The sequence below is a fragment of the Hesperophylax consimilis genome, chromosome 24 (assembly GCF_061612785.1).
Source record: "Hesperophylax consimilis isolate HC1 chromosome 24, BYU_Hcon_1.0, whole genome shotgun sequence".
Lineage (NCBI taxonomy): Eukaryota > Metazoa > Arthropoda > Insecta > Trichoptera > Limnephilidae > Hesperophylax > Hesperophylax consimilis.
Genome location: NC_142859.1, coordinates 19285771 through 19300011, shown reverse-complemented (window position 1 = coordinate 19300011; position 14241 = coordinate 19285771). Strand labels below are relative to the sequence as shown.

Sequence of the window (14241 nt, the reverse complement as noted above, 5' to 3'; positions counted from 1 at the left end):
CTCAACACTTAATTTTTTTATTAAAAGGTTTCAAATAACTAAATTCAAAAATTATTGATAAATAAACAAAATTATATTAATGATCTTACGCTATCGTGGTTCCTTGATAATAAACATAATTAATTAATCGAATTCAGTCCTCGGTATGGCGGAAGTTTAACAAATCCTTGGGTATAATCACGAACACAGCTGAAAGTATGTGAAAGGTACAAAAACCGAGGACGATTGAAGAGATAAATTTCAGTTTGAGAAAGGCAAAATATAGAGTCACAAATGGAATAGTTAGTAATAATGTACCTGACCTTTTAGATTGTCGTAAAGTTATCAGTAAATAATATTACGTCTGAACGGAGAAAGCAGGAAATGGCGATCTTGTGGGAAGATTGGCTCGTTAAAAAAACAATTTTATGTGTGTTGTGTTTTATTTAACATCTCGCCAATAGATAGGCGTTATCTTTGTCCGGTGCGAGAGGTTTTGTGGTCACACCAATTACGATGAAAGTATTTTGGGAGAAGAAGGAGAATCTATAAACAATACCCAGCTATTATATTATAGAAACTAATGAGTGTTTTACACGATGCTTTTTTTCATCCACTTTCCTGAGATTTCGTATGGATTCTATGCGAGATCTATTTTGGTACCGGTTTATGTAGTACAGGGTTTTCCAATTAGAGGTGTTATTTTGATATTCTATCGTAAAAGATCAATGGTTTCGTTGCTTGTGTGGCACGTAGCGCCGCCTTGTTGGAAGAAAACATTGTCCAGATCAATACCATCATTTCTCGATAGCGATCCATTCACCGTAACTGTTGCTCCAGCCTCATTTTCGAAAAAGTAAGGTCCAATGACTCCGTCGGACCATAAACCGCACCAAACAGTCACGCGTTGAGGATAGAGAGGCTTTTCAACAATAACTCTTGGGTTTTCCGAGCCCCAGATGCGACAATTTTGCTTGTTGACGAAGCCACCGAGGTGGAAATGGGCCTCATCACTCAAGATGATTTGAATTTGATTCACTCAAGTGAATTTTAATAATTTCAATGCGTTGTTGAAGCGTGTACCGTTCCATTTTTATTAATGGCGTAGTTTTTACGTCAAATGTCAAAAAATGAGAGCTTCAAAGTATCATCTATCGAAATATCGGGCTATCAAAATAACACCTCTTATTGGAAAACCCCTGTTTATCCGTCATTGTTTTGTGTTTCAGATTTAAAATACAAGATTAATGCGTAATAATACAAGACTGACAGACTGCTGTCTATAATGTTCCAAAGTCTGCTAATAATTATTTAGAAAATTAGCCAATTCAGTGGCTACACAGACTGTGTAATAATTATATTTCTATCGATGTTTAACGCCACTACTCAGTGACCAAACTAAAAAACAATATATTAGAATATTTGTATCTGATCCACAAAATGTTCTTGCTGAGTAAACCGATTTATGTTGTGTCGATTTGAATTCTGCGTTTGTTTACTTCACAAATGTCAAAACCGAATTAACATTTGGCGCCATTTGCAAAGGTAATAGCGTTTTCCAATAGGGTGATTACTTTTGCCCCATCATGTATTATTATTTAGGAGTATATCGTAGGAGCGATTACATTTACTTCTTACTAGCTGACATGTACCCAGCGTTGCTAGACTTTTCTCTACTTTCTATGAATATAATATGCATGTATTATTATATAAACCATCCGGAAGATATTCTCTAAATTATGGTGAAAACCCTATTAAAATCCGTTGCGTAGTTTAGAAGAACTAAGCATACAAACGGACAGACGCGGAAAGCGACTTTATTTTATTCTATTTAGAGATGGTAAATTACGTATTACCACAGACATAGGAATTAATAGACGAGAAGATAATGGCGAGGGGTAAAATCAACTGTTGAAGAACGAAGGGAGTAAGGCTGACTGTGATTCGTCAATAAATCAATCTGACAGTAAATAGGCATCTCGCATTATAATATCACCATTTACTTCTTAAAAGTAAAACCTGCTTTTGAATGAATAGACATTTTTACATGGGAGCGCAAATTACTCGCCACGTTATGAACAAATTTGCGAAGTCCAAATTCGGCAAAAAAATTCGGTTCCATTTTCAGAGTCAAATATTTCGTTTAAGTATTTAGTTAAGACACTTTTATAAATGTTCATAATTTACTTCCCAGCAACCAACCAGCTTTGTGTTTCGCGTCCAGACGTTTCTCGATGTGATAGTACTATAATATGTTTCTAAAACTGATCTATATTATACGATGTGAATATGCTTAAAATAAAGTAAAATAATGCTTATATATGGAATGTAATACGACAATTGGGTTTATTCTCTTTTTCACATCTATTTTTACAAGTTTTCATATCACAAGTCAACATTTTGCCGTGTTATTTCGTAAAATGAACCGATGATGCCTCGACCATAGTTCGCACAAGAATGATGACGTCACGTTTTCAAATTTCACTTGAGGCCATACGCGAGCACAGCCGGCTCCAATGGAACCGGTATGGGGAGTGGGGATAATACGCTTTTAATCACTTAGGGCAGGTCTACTAATATTCATATGTCTATGACTTTTCTCTACTTTCTATGAATATAATATGCATGTATTATTATATAAACCATCCGGAAGATATTCTCTAAATTATGGTGAAAACCCTATTAAAATCCGTTGCGTAGTTTAGAAGAACTAAGCGTACAAACGGACAGACGCGGAAAGCGACTTTATTTTATTCTATTTAGAGATGGTAAATTACGTATTACCAACCTGTTCTATTGATTTATATTATTTTTTTGCCATCTGCACTTTTAAAACTGGTTTATTTATTTTTTTATCTAAATGGCAAATTACACGTACCATGTATTATGTTCATTTTTTATGTTTGCGCTTATTTATTTGGTTGTTTTTGTTTTAAAAATAATAAAACTTTCTGTTGGCACTGTATTATGCTGTAAACCATGTAAAATATAACGTAATCGTGTAAAACCTCATCACGGCGTTTAAATTAATAAATAAATAATATATTGATAAAAATACAAAAAAATCATCATAGTTAACTCTTGACAGGCCAAGATGCCAAACAAAACGTCTGTAATAAAGTGGGTCTTCCGACGACCCCATGCATTTTCTGTCTTATGGGATATTAAACTATATAAATCCCAATTATTCGGTCAATTATTAATGGTTACTTATGTGTAAAATACTAAAATGATATGTCAAGTATTTAAGCTAATATAAGGAGGATAGTAATTTTGGGTACTACCTACTCCCCCACTTGGCTGCGGGATAGTTAAAATAATGTATAAAATAATTTATTAGCCAACCAAGTGCAATACATAGGTAAACATAATGACATGTGGACTACATGGCCATCTTAGATCATACGACGCACGTCGTGAATACTTTACGATTAATACCTTTAACATAAGAAGGCAATTGACGGACCTAATTTCTTTGCATAAAATTATTATTGATTTAACCGGGTTTCGTGCTTGCGGGAACGTCTCTATCATACTGAAATCCTGATACAAACTTTCAAATTTGAATCCTTGTGAAACATAGATAGGCCAGTGCAATTAGCGCCAAAAAGGGGGTCGCGATCGAAGTAATTCCGGTAGTCCCAATTTTTTTATATGTTATATAAACTGATCCCCTGATGTAAAATCTGATTTTCCGACCTTGGCGCACCTGTGCTCGCGCCGCCATTTTGAAAAAACTGGCCGAAATCGGGCCAAAATCTAGTTTTTCCCAAATATCTCATTTTCAATGCAAATTTAGGCTAAAGTATCTTAACAAGTATAATAGAACATAAAATAACCTACAACTTTGGTTAACAAAAATTTCTTCTATCTCTAATAGGTACCGAGGTAGAAAGTCGTAAAGGTGCGTATATTTTTGAAAAAACAAGTTTTTTGCGCGACTAAGTTTGTTTTTTTATAAATACCTCGTTTCCAGTGGAATTTCATGAAAATTTTATTGATATCAATTATTTAGAACATAAAATTTCAAAAAAAGCTGTGCCGTTTTTATGTTCATATAGTTTTTTACCGATATAAAGAATAAACAAATCCAAGTACCTAGGTACGCACAGAAAATCTATCACGGTTTATTATCACGTTATTAGATTTTTTTTGCATTTTTAAATACAAACATCTATAAATTTACTAGAGGGCACTTCGGTATGGGGAGGGCTACCCCCCACCCTTCTACTCCTCCACTCCGGTTCCCTTCAGTTGCCGCGTATCACGTCTTGAGCCTGGAGCGGAGCTTGACAGCGTCAGTGTCACAGCAGCGTTCAGTTCGAAATGATTCAGTGCAATCGAGTATGAAAGATTTACAAAAGAGGGCTACTTTACGATCCGACGGTCTCATAAATTTTGGTCAGGGATTTGGTCTGACATGACCATCGAACAAACTCTGATGAGATCGATGAAAACATCTGGAGGTTTGACCCAAGGACGGGGAATCACAGACAGTTCCATCCTTCGTTGGACTGCTGGATTCGTTTATCTGCATAACATTTGTGAGGGTATCGAGTCATTTTGTGGGATTGAATCGGGAACGTCAGAGCAACATGCAGAGATGAGGCCTGCAAGAATTAAGAGGGATGATCGAGACGTTCAAACTCTCATTGATTGGTTTGCTTGCCATGAACCATTTCCTAAAACAAACGTGATTGTCACTTGTCACATGGCTGAAAAGATGGGGAAATTAGCTACGTCTAAAGTTATCAACAAGAACTTTGGAAACCTACACTTAAAACGTATGATGCAATAGTTTCTCTTGCGGCGGTGACCAGCAGTGTCAAAAATCAGGGTGTGACTATGTCAATAGATCCATTAATGCTATTCCATCGTATGTGTATTGCCAAAAAGTCTGAAAGTGAACTTAAATAATATTTTCAATATGAACTCTCTCCTGTACCATTGTCTCTTTTCTCAGAAGAAGGCATGCGCAAAAGAACGAAGTCTATATTTTATTTATCATTAAACCCTCTACCAAATAATACAGAACTGGGAAGCAGTAAAATACAGGTAATTGATGGAGGATATTTACTGCACAAAGTTGTATGGGGCTCGTGCTCATCCTTTTTCAGTAATTTTCCAGCAATATGTCAGATATGTGCATAATCACTATGGATACCCAGATTCTATGGAAAAGAAAAGCACTAAAGGGGTGGAAAGAGCACGGCGTGCCAGAGTTACAACTTCTGCTGAAGTTTTGTTTTTTGAAAGCATGCACCCACAAGTACCACAGGAAAAGTTTCTGGGAAACGAGAAGAACAAGTCTCGTTTTATTTCTCTACTCAGAACCTCATTTGCACGATCCTACATAACGACAGTACAAGCTGAAGAGCATGCTGACGTTCTCTTAGTGAACACAGCAAATTCGTTGTCATCTCAACATGATGTAGTCATAATCGTTGGTCAGGATATTGATCTGCTGGTAGAGGAAAGGAAGCGTATTTGGAATACTGTTGGTAATTCGGAATACCGTCTTATCTTCGGTTCGGGTGGCGGAATCTATCGGTAATAATTATAACTATTGAAAGTCGAAGCTGTGAGCCTTGATTTTGGCCGGTATAATAGTTCTCCTGTGTCTGCGGATGAATGCTGACGTGTTTTGTGAAGTTGCTCCTATCAAAACTTTTTCGGTGAGTTTTTAATCGAATATAATCACCCCATATTCCAAACTATTTTATAACATTACAAATGAAATCACTTCAGAAAGAGTTATATTTTTATAGCATGGCTTTCGTTTTTGCATTTTTTAATACGTTGACATGTGATATAAGAAAGATCTTTTAGGTTATATGTTGCTAATGCGGAATACGGAATGTGATGCAAAATCGGAATAGTATTCCAAATTATATTCATTTTTTTTAAGTACTTTTATTTAATTTTACAGAGATGTCGTCACCAAATTTGTACCAGAAAAGGAAGAAGTGGGATTCGAATGATATGTGTGAAGCCATTAGTGCTGTTCGCAATAAAAAAATGGGATATTTTGGCAGCTAAACACTTTAAAGTCCCACATACTACTTTGTTTCGACTCGTATCTGAAAAAGATGCGGACCCTTTGACTTTAACCTCAAAGAAAATTGGCCGAAAACCAGTTTTTAGTGCAGAGTTCGAAAAACAATTGGTAGACTACGCCCTTGTAATGGAAAAAAAATTCTATGGTCTAACACAAATGGATATCCGACGATTGTCTTATCAAGTGGCTGTTAAAAATAATCATCCAACTCCTTTTAAATCGGGAATTGCTGGCAGATACTGGTTGAAAGGCTTCCTAAATAGACACAAAAATGTGTTATCTATGAGAAAACCTACAGGAACCTCGTTTGCAAGAGCCATCGGTTTTACCAAAGAAAAATTGGACACATTTTACGACATACTAGAAAATGTGTATTCAGAAAAAAACTACCCCGCCGACCGTATATTCAACGTAGATGAATAAGGACTATCTATCGTTCAAAGTAAAATCCCGAAAATCATTGGACGTTGTGGTAAAAAACAAATCGGTGCACTAACTTCGGCTGAACGAGGGTCTCTTATAACTATTGTGGTTTGTATGAGCGCATCAGGCATATATGTGCCTCCAATGATAATTTTCCCCCGCAAAAATATGAATCTACAGCTCATGAAAGGAGCCCCGGCTGGATCTGTTGGAGTATGTCATCCATCTGGGTGGATACAAACTCACCTATTTACCCAATGGTTTTTACATTTCATGGAGAAAACTAAACCAAGCGAGAGCTCTCCGGTTTTGTTAATCTTGGATGGTCATTATAGCCATACAAAAAACTTGGAGATTGTAGATTTGGCTAGAGCGAATCACGTCTCCATAATATCACTCCCTCCTCACTGCACACACAAAATTCAGCCCCTCGACAGGTCATTCATGAGTCCTCTGAAGGCCTATTATAGCGAAGAAATTCGTATGTGGCTACGTAATAACGCACGAGTTTTGTCAGTATATGACATAACGGAGTTATTTGGAAATGCTTATCGCAAATGCCAAACCGGAGAGATTGCAGCAAATGGATTCAAAGTTAGTGGAATCTATCCCTTCAACCGGCATATTTTTAGCGATGCTGACTTTCTTGCTGCAGAAATTGAAGAGTCTGAAGTCCAGCATTGTGCAGAAGCGTCAACAACACCCATGATGGAAGTTGAAGCACGTCCATTAGCTTTAATGGAAAGTCCACCCGAATAACAAAGTCCTTCCTTGGTCGCGATTGAACCCCAGCCGTCGACTTCGCGTGGAAGACCCAATCGCACTATCATTACCCCATTTGATGTTTCCCCGATTCCGCAAACTAGGAAAAAAACATCCAATAGAGGGCGTAAATCAGCGGTTTCAACCGTTATATCAAGTTCTCCATACAAGAAGCAACTAATAGATGAACAGGAAAAGAGGACTGCCAAGAACAAGCCCAAGGGTACAAAAAATTCAAAAAAGAAAAAAACGACAGATATTGCTACTGACTCGGATTCTTCTGCATCGGAAGTAATTGATGACAGTTCCTCTTCTGATATAGTCATCCCTCCTGGAACTAATAAACCAAACGATGAAGACGCAGTGTGCTTTTTCTGCAATGGTCCTTTCAGTCAGGATGTAAGGGGAGAACTTTGGGTCAAGTGCCTAATGTGCAACCTCTGGGTACACAATGAATGTGCCGGATGCGAAACAGAAGAGTATGTATGTGATTATTGCAAATAATTAACAAGACACTATTATATTCTGAAATATTAAAAGTGAATATAATTTGGAATATACTATTCCGAATTACATGCACTTTTAAAAAAACGCATTTTTTCTCATTCTTTAATTTTTTATTTTTTAAAAGCACTGTTATATTTTTTTTAAATTTCTGTTCTCGTTTCCTAATAAACTATTAGTTTCTTAACATTTAAATCGACTTTTATTCGTAAAAACATTTTTATCTTATTTTCTGCACCCTAAAATGTAAATGGTATTCCGAATATGCTTCCTTTCCTCTACTCCTCACAGCTCTCTCACCTCTCAACGTATATTACCAAAAAGTTCTAACGCGTTGTACTCGAAAAAATGTTTTAAACACATCGAAATAGTTGAAAACATTTTATTACTTCATGCCATAAGTGGTAGCTATACAACTGGAGCTCCGTTCGCTAAAGGCAAACACAAATTTTGTAATATTCTTCTCAAGAACCACTCAGTGAATGAACTTGTTCGTGTATTTCAAGACCCAAAAGCAAAGACAGAAACAATCACTTTGGCTGCCGAACAACTATTTGCACTTTTGTATGGCGGCAACGAGAAATCAAATTTGGAAAATTTAAGGTACATCATTTTCGTCAAAGGAGTAAAAAAGAACAAATTCAATTTATCCAGGCTACCACCCACCAAAGATGCAGTCCAGCAACACGCTTCAAGAACATACTTGCAAGTGCAGACTTGGCTTGATCACGATAAAGATCCGACTGAATGGGGGTGGAAAAAGGATGCTGTTGGGTTACTTACTCCAGTAACAATGTTGAAGGAAGCTGCACCTCAGGCCTTGCTGAACTTCATATCAAGTCAATGTAAAAAAGGTTGCGCTGGAAAGTGCACCTGCAGAAAGTCGGGTTTGAAATGTTCCCTACTCTGCATTCATTGCAATGGCAACTCCTGCGAGAATGCTGTAGAAGCCTTCGTTGATGACGATGACAGGAATATGATGACCCAGTCGCCACAAATTTGGGTGATAAGACAGATGAAGAAGCTATTCAGGGCCAGAAGTAAGAAACTATAGTCAAGGGCTCGTACTTCTGTCTAAACTGATCTACCATTAATTTTATTTTTTGTTATGCTGACAACTTAACTAATAAAGAAAAGAATGTCAATAAATGTTAATTTTACGAAAATACCAATTTTTTATCTTTTTTATGTACCTTATCATCTTAATTGTATTAATAATCTTAAATGTATGTTGTGATTACGTTGATAGGCATGTCAAACCAAGCTGCGAGCACAAATGTAGTGGCTTGGCCTATTTTAGTGGTCTTCCCATTGGGAATGTATGGCGACCGATATGCTGAAATAGTCTATCTACTATATTTATAGCTAGGTCTGACACAGGCATGACGATTGTTGTCAACGTATATGTTCTTAGAACAATAATTGTTAAAGAAAAATAAAATCAAGGAATGCCAAGTTTAAAACACCTAACCTCAGTTTCAATTTTTGGCCTGGTTTTGGTGGATTAGAGTTTGGATACGTAATAGAGATAAAAAATATAAATTATATACCTATTTCTTTAACGAAATTTTATTTTCTACAAAATTATTATCAATAAATTTTTCACAAAATTGTACTGGAAACGAGGTATTTATAAAAAACCAAACCTAGTCGCGCAAAAAACTTGTTTTTTCAAAAATATACGCATTTACGACTTTCTACCTCGGTACCTATTAGAGATAGAAGAAATTTTTTTTAACCAAAGTTGTAGGTTATTTTATGTTCTATTATACTTGTCAAGATATTTTAGCCGAAATTTGCATTGGAAATGAGATATTTGGGAAAAACTAGATTTTGGCCCGATTTCGGCCAGTTTTTTCAAAATGGCGGCGCGAGCACAGGTGCGCCAAGGTCGGAAAATTAGATTTTACATCAGGGGATCAGATTATATAACATATAAAAAAATTGGGACTACCGGAATTACTTCGATCGCGAATCGCTAATTGCACTGGCCTAAGAATAAAGAATAACAAAAGAAGTGCCCTGCGTGCGTATTTCGTGAAGCAAATATAAGCCCAATTTGTACCTATATTACCAAACAAAACTGAGTTTCACCGTGATTACAAAATTCACATGGGATGGCGATATACAATATTAGGAAAGTGCACAGAGAAAAATGAGTATTGCTATAAGAATGCAGTTATAAACGGGATTAACTTTAGCTAAATTCCTAATATACCGGAATACGTGTTCATGCCGTGTTAGGTTATAATGACGAAATGCGAAAATACTAGGATTTTTAAGAACACGTGGTACGAAATCGTGATAATATTTTCGTATTTTAGCAATTTTAATTTTCTAAAAGTTTGACCGGAAACCTTTTAATTCATTTGTTGACGGCCTGCTATCCCGTTTTTAAAAGGATTACCAATAATTTGAAGAAATTCTTAAGGTAGGCAACACTATGCCTATAGCGGTATTATCTAAATACCTCGTCGGTCATAAAAATATGTATAATTTTAAGTCATTAGTTAAAAGTCTTAATTGTAAATCACTCGAAATTAATTTTAAGTATAAGTATCTAGCTATGAAACATAGTTATAAGCCAAAAGTACCTAATTAATTATAAGTCCCAATCATTATTATTACACTATACGCATAATGGCTTGGCCTATTTCAGCGTATCGCTCTCCATACACTCACTACCAATGGGAATGGATGGCGAGCGATATGCTGAAATAAGCCAAGCCACGCAAATATAGCGTGGTCTGTCACAGGCTTAATAAATTAGCAAAAACATTTTTCTCCGCGTATAAGAGAAAAAAATACAAATTCAGTGAAACATTTTTATCCATTCAAATTTGTATGGAAAGCACTTTTAGTTTTCTTAATTGTTCTATGCCACATTCATGAGAAATTAAAAAAAAAAAAGTTACTTGCCTGTGATATGCACGTATAGGTAGCCACTTTCGCCACGGTCAACAATAGCTGTGTACCGTTTCCAGTTTTTAATAGTCAATAAAAATATTTCAACATTCATTTATAACTTTTAAGTATAATTAATAAGTCAATATTGTTTATGTATTTGCAAGAAATAAGCTGCTTTTAATACAAAGATAAGTATATAGTTAAGAAGTTAAACAAGGTTAGGTCACATTGTTATTGTAAATTTTTCAAAAGAGTTGATATTTTTACTTTACAAAGATGCAACCAAGCAAAAATTTATGTACTTTGCGAGACAATCTAATATTATTGTGTTTTCGTTCCTTCGCGGAACTAATGTAATAATAATATCTATTGTCTTGCATCTATCAACTTATTGTTTTTCTTTCAATTGAAATGCATAAAATTGCATTTGGTTGCAGTTAAATCATTTTTTTCTTTTGCAAAGATCTTCATGAATATTGAATGATTTATGTTGATAGGATGAATTTAACTCCATAAATAATAGTCCTCCATCATTGCACAAGCAACCTTTTCCACAATATTGATGGTGGTAAGAGGATTATTCTAATATCGTCAGGTTGTATAATTGTGAGGTATCAAAATTGGAATATTTGTCTTATATGTGCGGGTTTGAGCTTATATTATTAACAATTTTATTGTGAACCAGAGATTTACTGACCAGATCTGAGTAGGTGGGCATTTATAATACAAAATTTTACAGCATTGACATTTTTGGTAATAACCTAAAGAAATATCGATATGAAGTAATGCGTACGATCGATTATTAATATGAGAGTATGGAATGTATCGGGAGCATCTCCTATCCTCTTCCTATTTTCCTCTTCCTCTCCCCTTCCTTTAACACAAAATTAATTTTAAGATATTAAAATTTCATTTCCAATGAACTTTAACATAAGAAACTTCTGTGGCGTGACTTCAGTTAACTTCTATATTTATCTAGTATATTATATAAAAGCTGTTTGTTTCTTACAAAATGAATAAATAAATTTTCCAACCTTCCTCCTTCCACCCTACTCCCTTCAGTCTCACAACACACCCCCAATTGGGTATGTATTAGTCCTACTGGCATCGGGCAGTTGGGACTAAGTTGCAGTATCAACATTAATATTATATTTTTTAACTTCAAAGTCTTGCAGTGATGTTTTTTTAGATTCTGATATAGTCAGCTTCATTAATCGTTAATAATGCCAAATCACTATTTATATTAATCTTTATAACGAATTGGTGTACATTATGAATACGAAAAAATATGCTTTAGATAAATTGAAGGTTTTCCTATCGTTTCGTTTGAGTAGAATACAAATAAAAAAATAAATTACTCAATAAAAAATATAAATGTAAACTACAAAAAATATTTTTTCAATAGAAATTTATATTAACGCATAAATGAAACAACTTTTAAAAAATACAGTATTATAGCTAAGATTATCTATGACAGTTTCGGTTGATTAACTTTTTTGCTTTCTTTTAAAATTATTTACTAAATAAATAAAAAACAGTTTTGTGCTTGAAATCAAACGTTTCTAGAATCCGTTTGTCAAGCGATTTTAATGTCTATTACCTACAATATAAGGTATACTAAGAATGTACACATTTTGGCTTGTAGCTTAATAATTAAAATCGACCAAAAATATGTCAATTTATAAACAATTATTACCTGAAAAAATAACAGATGTAGGTAGGATACCTACCTATAATTTTACCGGTCTTACAACACCTGTCAGAAAAAAGAACATCGTTGTGATATTTTCAATATAAACCTTCCCATACCTTCCTAAATTCCTACTTACATCGAGACACAGGTCTCTATTCTTGAATACTTTCAAAAAGCCCATTATACCGGTATTTAGTCAAAAGATCAAATTAATACTATTCATAAATAAACTGTAGGAAAAAAAACTTACCGGATAACATCTGCATCCATCCGCAGATGTGAAAAACGGTTGTAGACTTGCAAAAGAAGAAAAGCAACATTGTGCAGATGGTGAAAAGTGCAACCACCACACTGAATCCAACCAGGACAGTCACAATCTGGAAGATGAACCCTGGAATCGATAGAAAATCTTCCAGTTTTCCTTTGCAGACTTCGCCGCCATCATCAAGTTTGCAGAATTGCCATATTCCGAACCTTCCTGGACTGTCAGACTCCAAGTCTCCTATCCATTCTGGGGTTATGAAGATCACAACGCTGATGATGGCAAAGCAGATTGTGAATATGGCCCACAATACTCCAATCGCCTTGGCATTCCTGACGTAATTCGTCGCATACATGTGCCCCGGTTCCACATATTCGATCTTAGAACCCATTTTAAAACTATTATTTTTATCGGTGAGAGAACAATGAAATTTATAAGAATGTTGCACAACCTTGAAGCAAGATATTCACCAAACAACTTGGGTAGGTAGGTACCTACTTATTTGTTTACACAAAAATGACAACTCAATTAGAAAATATCAAAATACTTTTAAATATGAAGTTTGACACATTTACACTAACTTTGGATTTGCGATTAAACCAGTTTTGCATTGGGAATTTGTCGATATTTCTCTCACAGTTGCACTTACTAACGTAAATGTCACACGTCTATCTAATCATTGTAGGGTTTTACACAACTTGGAAGCACATTGTAAAAAAAAACGCGAGTTTTTTTCATTCCGTACGTCAGAAATCTGTACGTCTGTTTACAAAAGTTTTTAGAGCACTTTGACACGAATCAACAGAACTTCGAATCGTTGAAGTTTCAATTAACTACAAGATTTATCATAATTATTATAATGTCGACTGATTTGTTAACGTTTAACAATGGACCGACCACCGAACACACCTGCGGTACAAAAGGGAATAACTTGCGGAGAATATTATAAACACAGAACTACGACGCCCGTTCGCGAAGAATGTAAACTCGGCGTAAATGCCTATTTCATGCCATCACCTGTGTATTGTCTACGTGTATGTGGGTGTTTGTTTGCATGTGTAGTGTACGTACACCACCTGAGTTTGCATTGCTGTGAAATGGGAGTGTGATAAAGTTTATTTACAAGTAGTCTTACCTGGCGATGGCTGTATAATCGGTTCAAGCTTTCAGTGTCCTACCATAGGTGGCAGTAACGTAAAATAATAACCGCATATTTTATATTTAATTTTATGAATATGAGAATATAGGGGATTCTCCAAGTGATTTAAAAACCGCAAAATTATTTGGTGTGGATAAAATAATTTCCATACAATTTATTTACCGTTGGAATTCATTTATCTGAATGGTTTGAAAAAGTTTTTTGGTTTACTTTGATAGTGATGCAAGTCTTTTCTGTACATTAATATTATTAGAGACAATTTTCAATAGATGGTACTATCATTCATGGTGAGCACTAAGGAGGGTAATTTATAATTTTCCAACTCGAAAAAATATTATTATCTTTAAATTTTGGTAGATGGCGGTAGTACACGAAAGTAAGGTTTTTGTTTTGGTCGGTAGATGGCATAAATGGTATGAATTTATGATGCGTGTAATTTTTTTTGAAACATCGGAATAATGATATGGTACAGGAGTCGCACAACAAATAATGTT

The 14241-nt window shown here is 35.1% G+C and overlaps 1 protein-coding gene across 2 annotated transcripts in view; it reads right to left on the bottom strand.

Annotated features, from left to right (window-relative positions):
* Nucleotides 1–13566, bottom strand: part of Tmhs (Tetraspan membrane protein in hair cell stereocilia) — a 72359-nt gene extending 58793 nt beyond the window's left edge. For both annotated transcript variants that reach the window (XM_089646472.1, XM_089646473.1), the window contains exon 1: nucleotides 12577–13566. In XM_089646472.1, the coding sequence (XP_089502598.1) occupies nucleotides 12577–12979 (403 nt within the window). In that variant the 5' untranslated portion in view covers nucleotides 12980–13566. The remainder of the gene's footprint in view (nucleotides 1–12576) is intronic.
* Nucleotides 13567–14241: the final 675 nt, after the last annotated feature.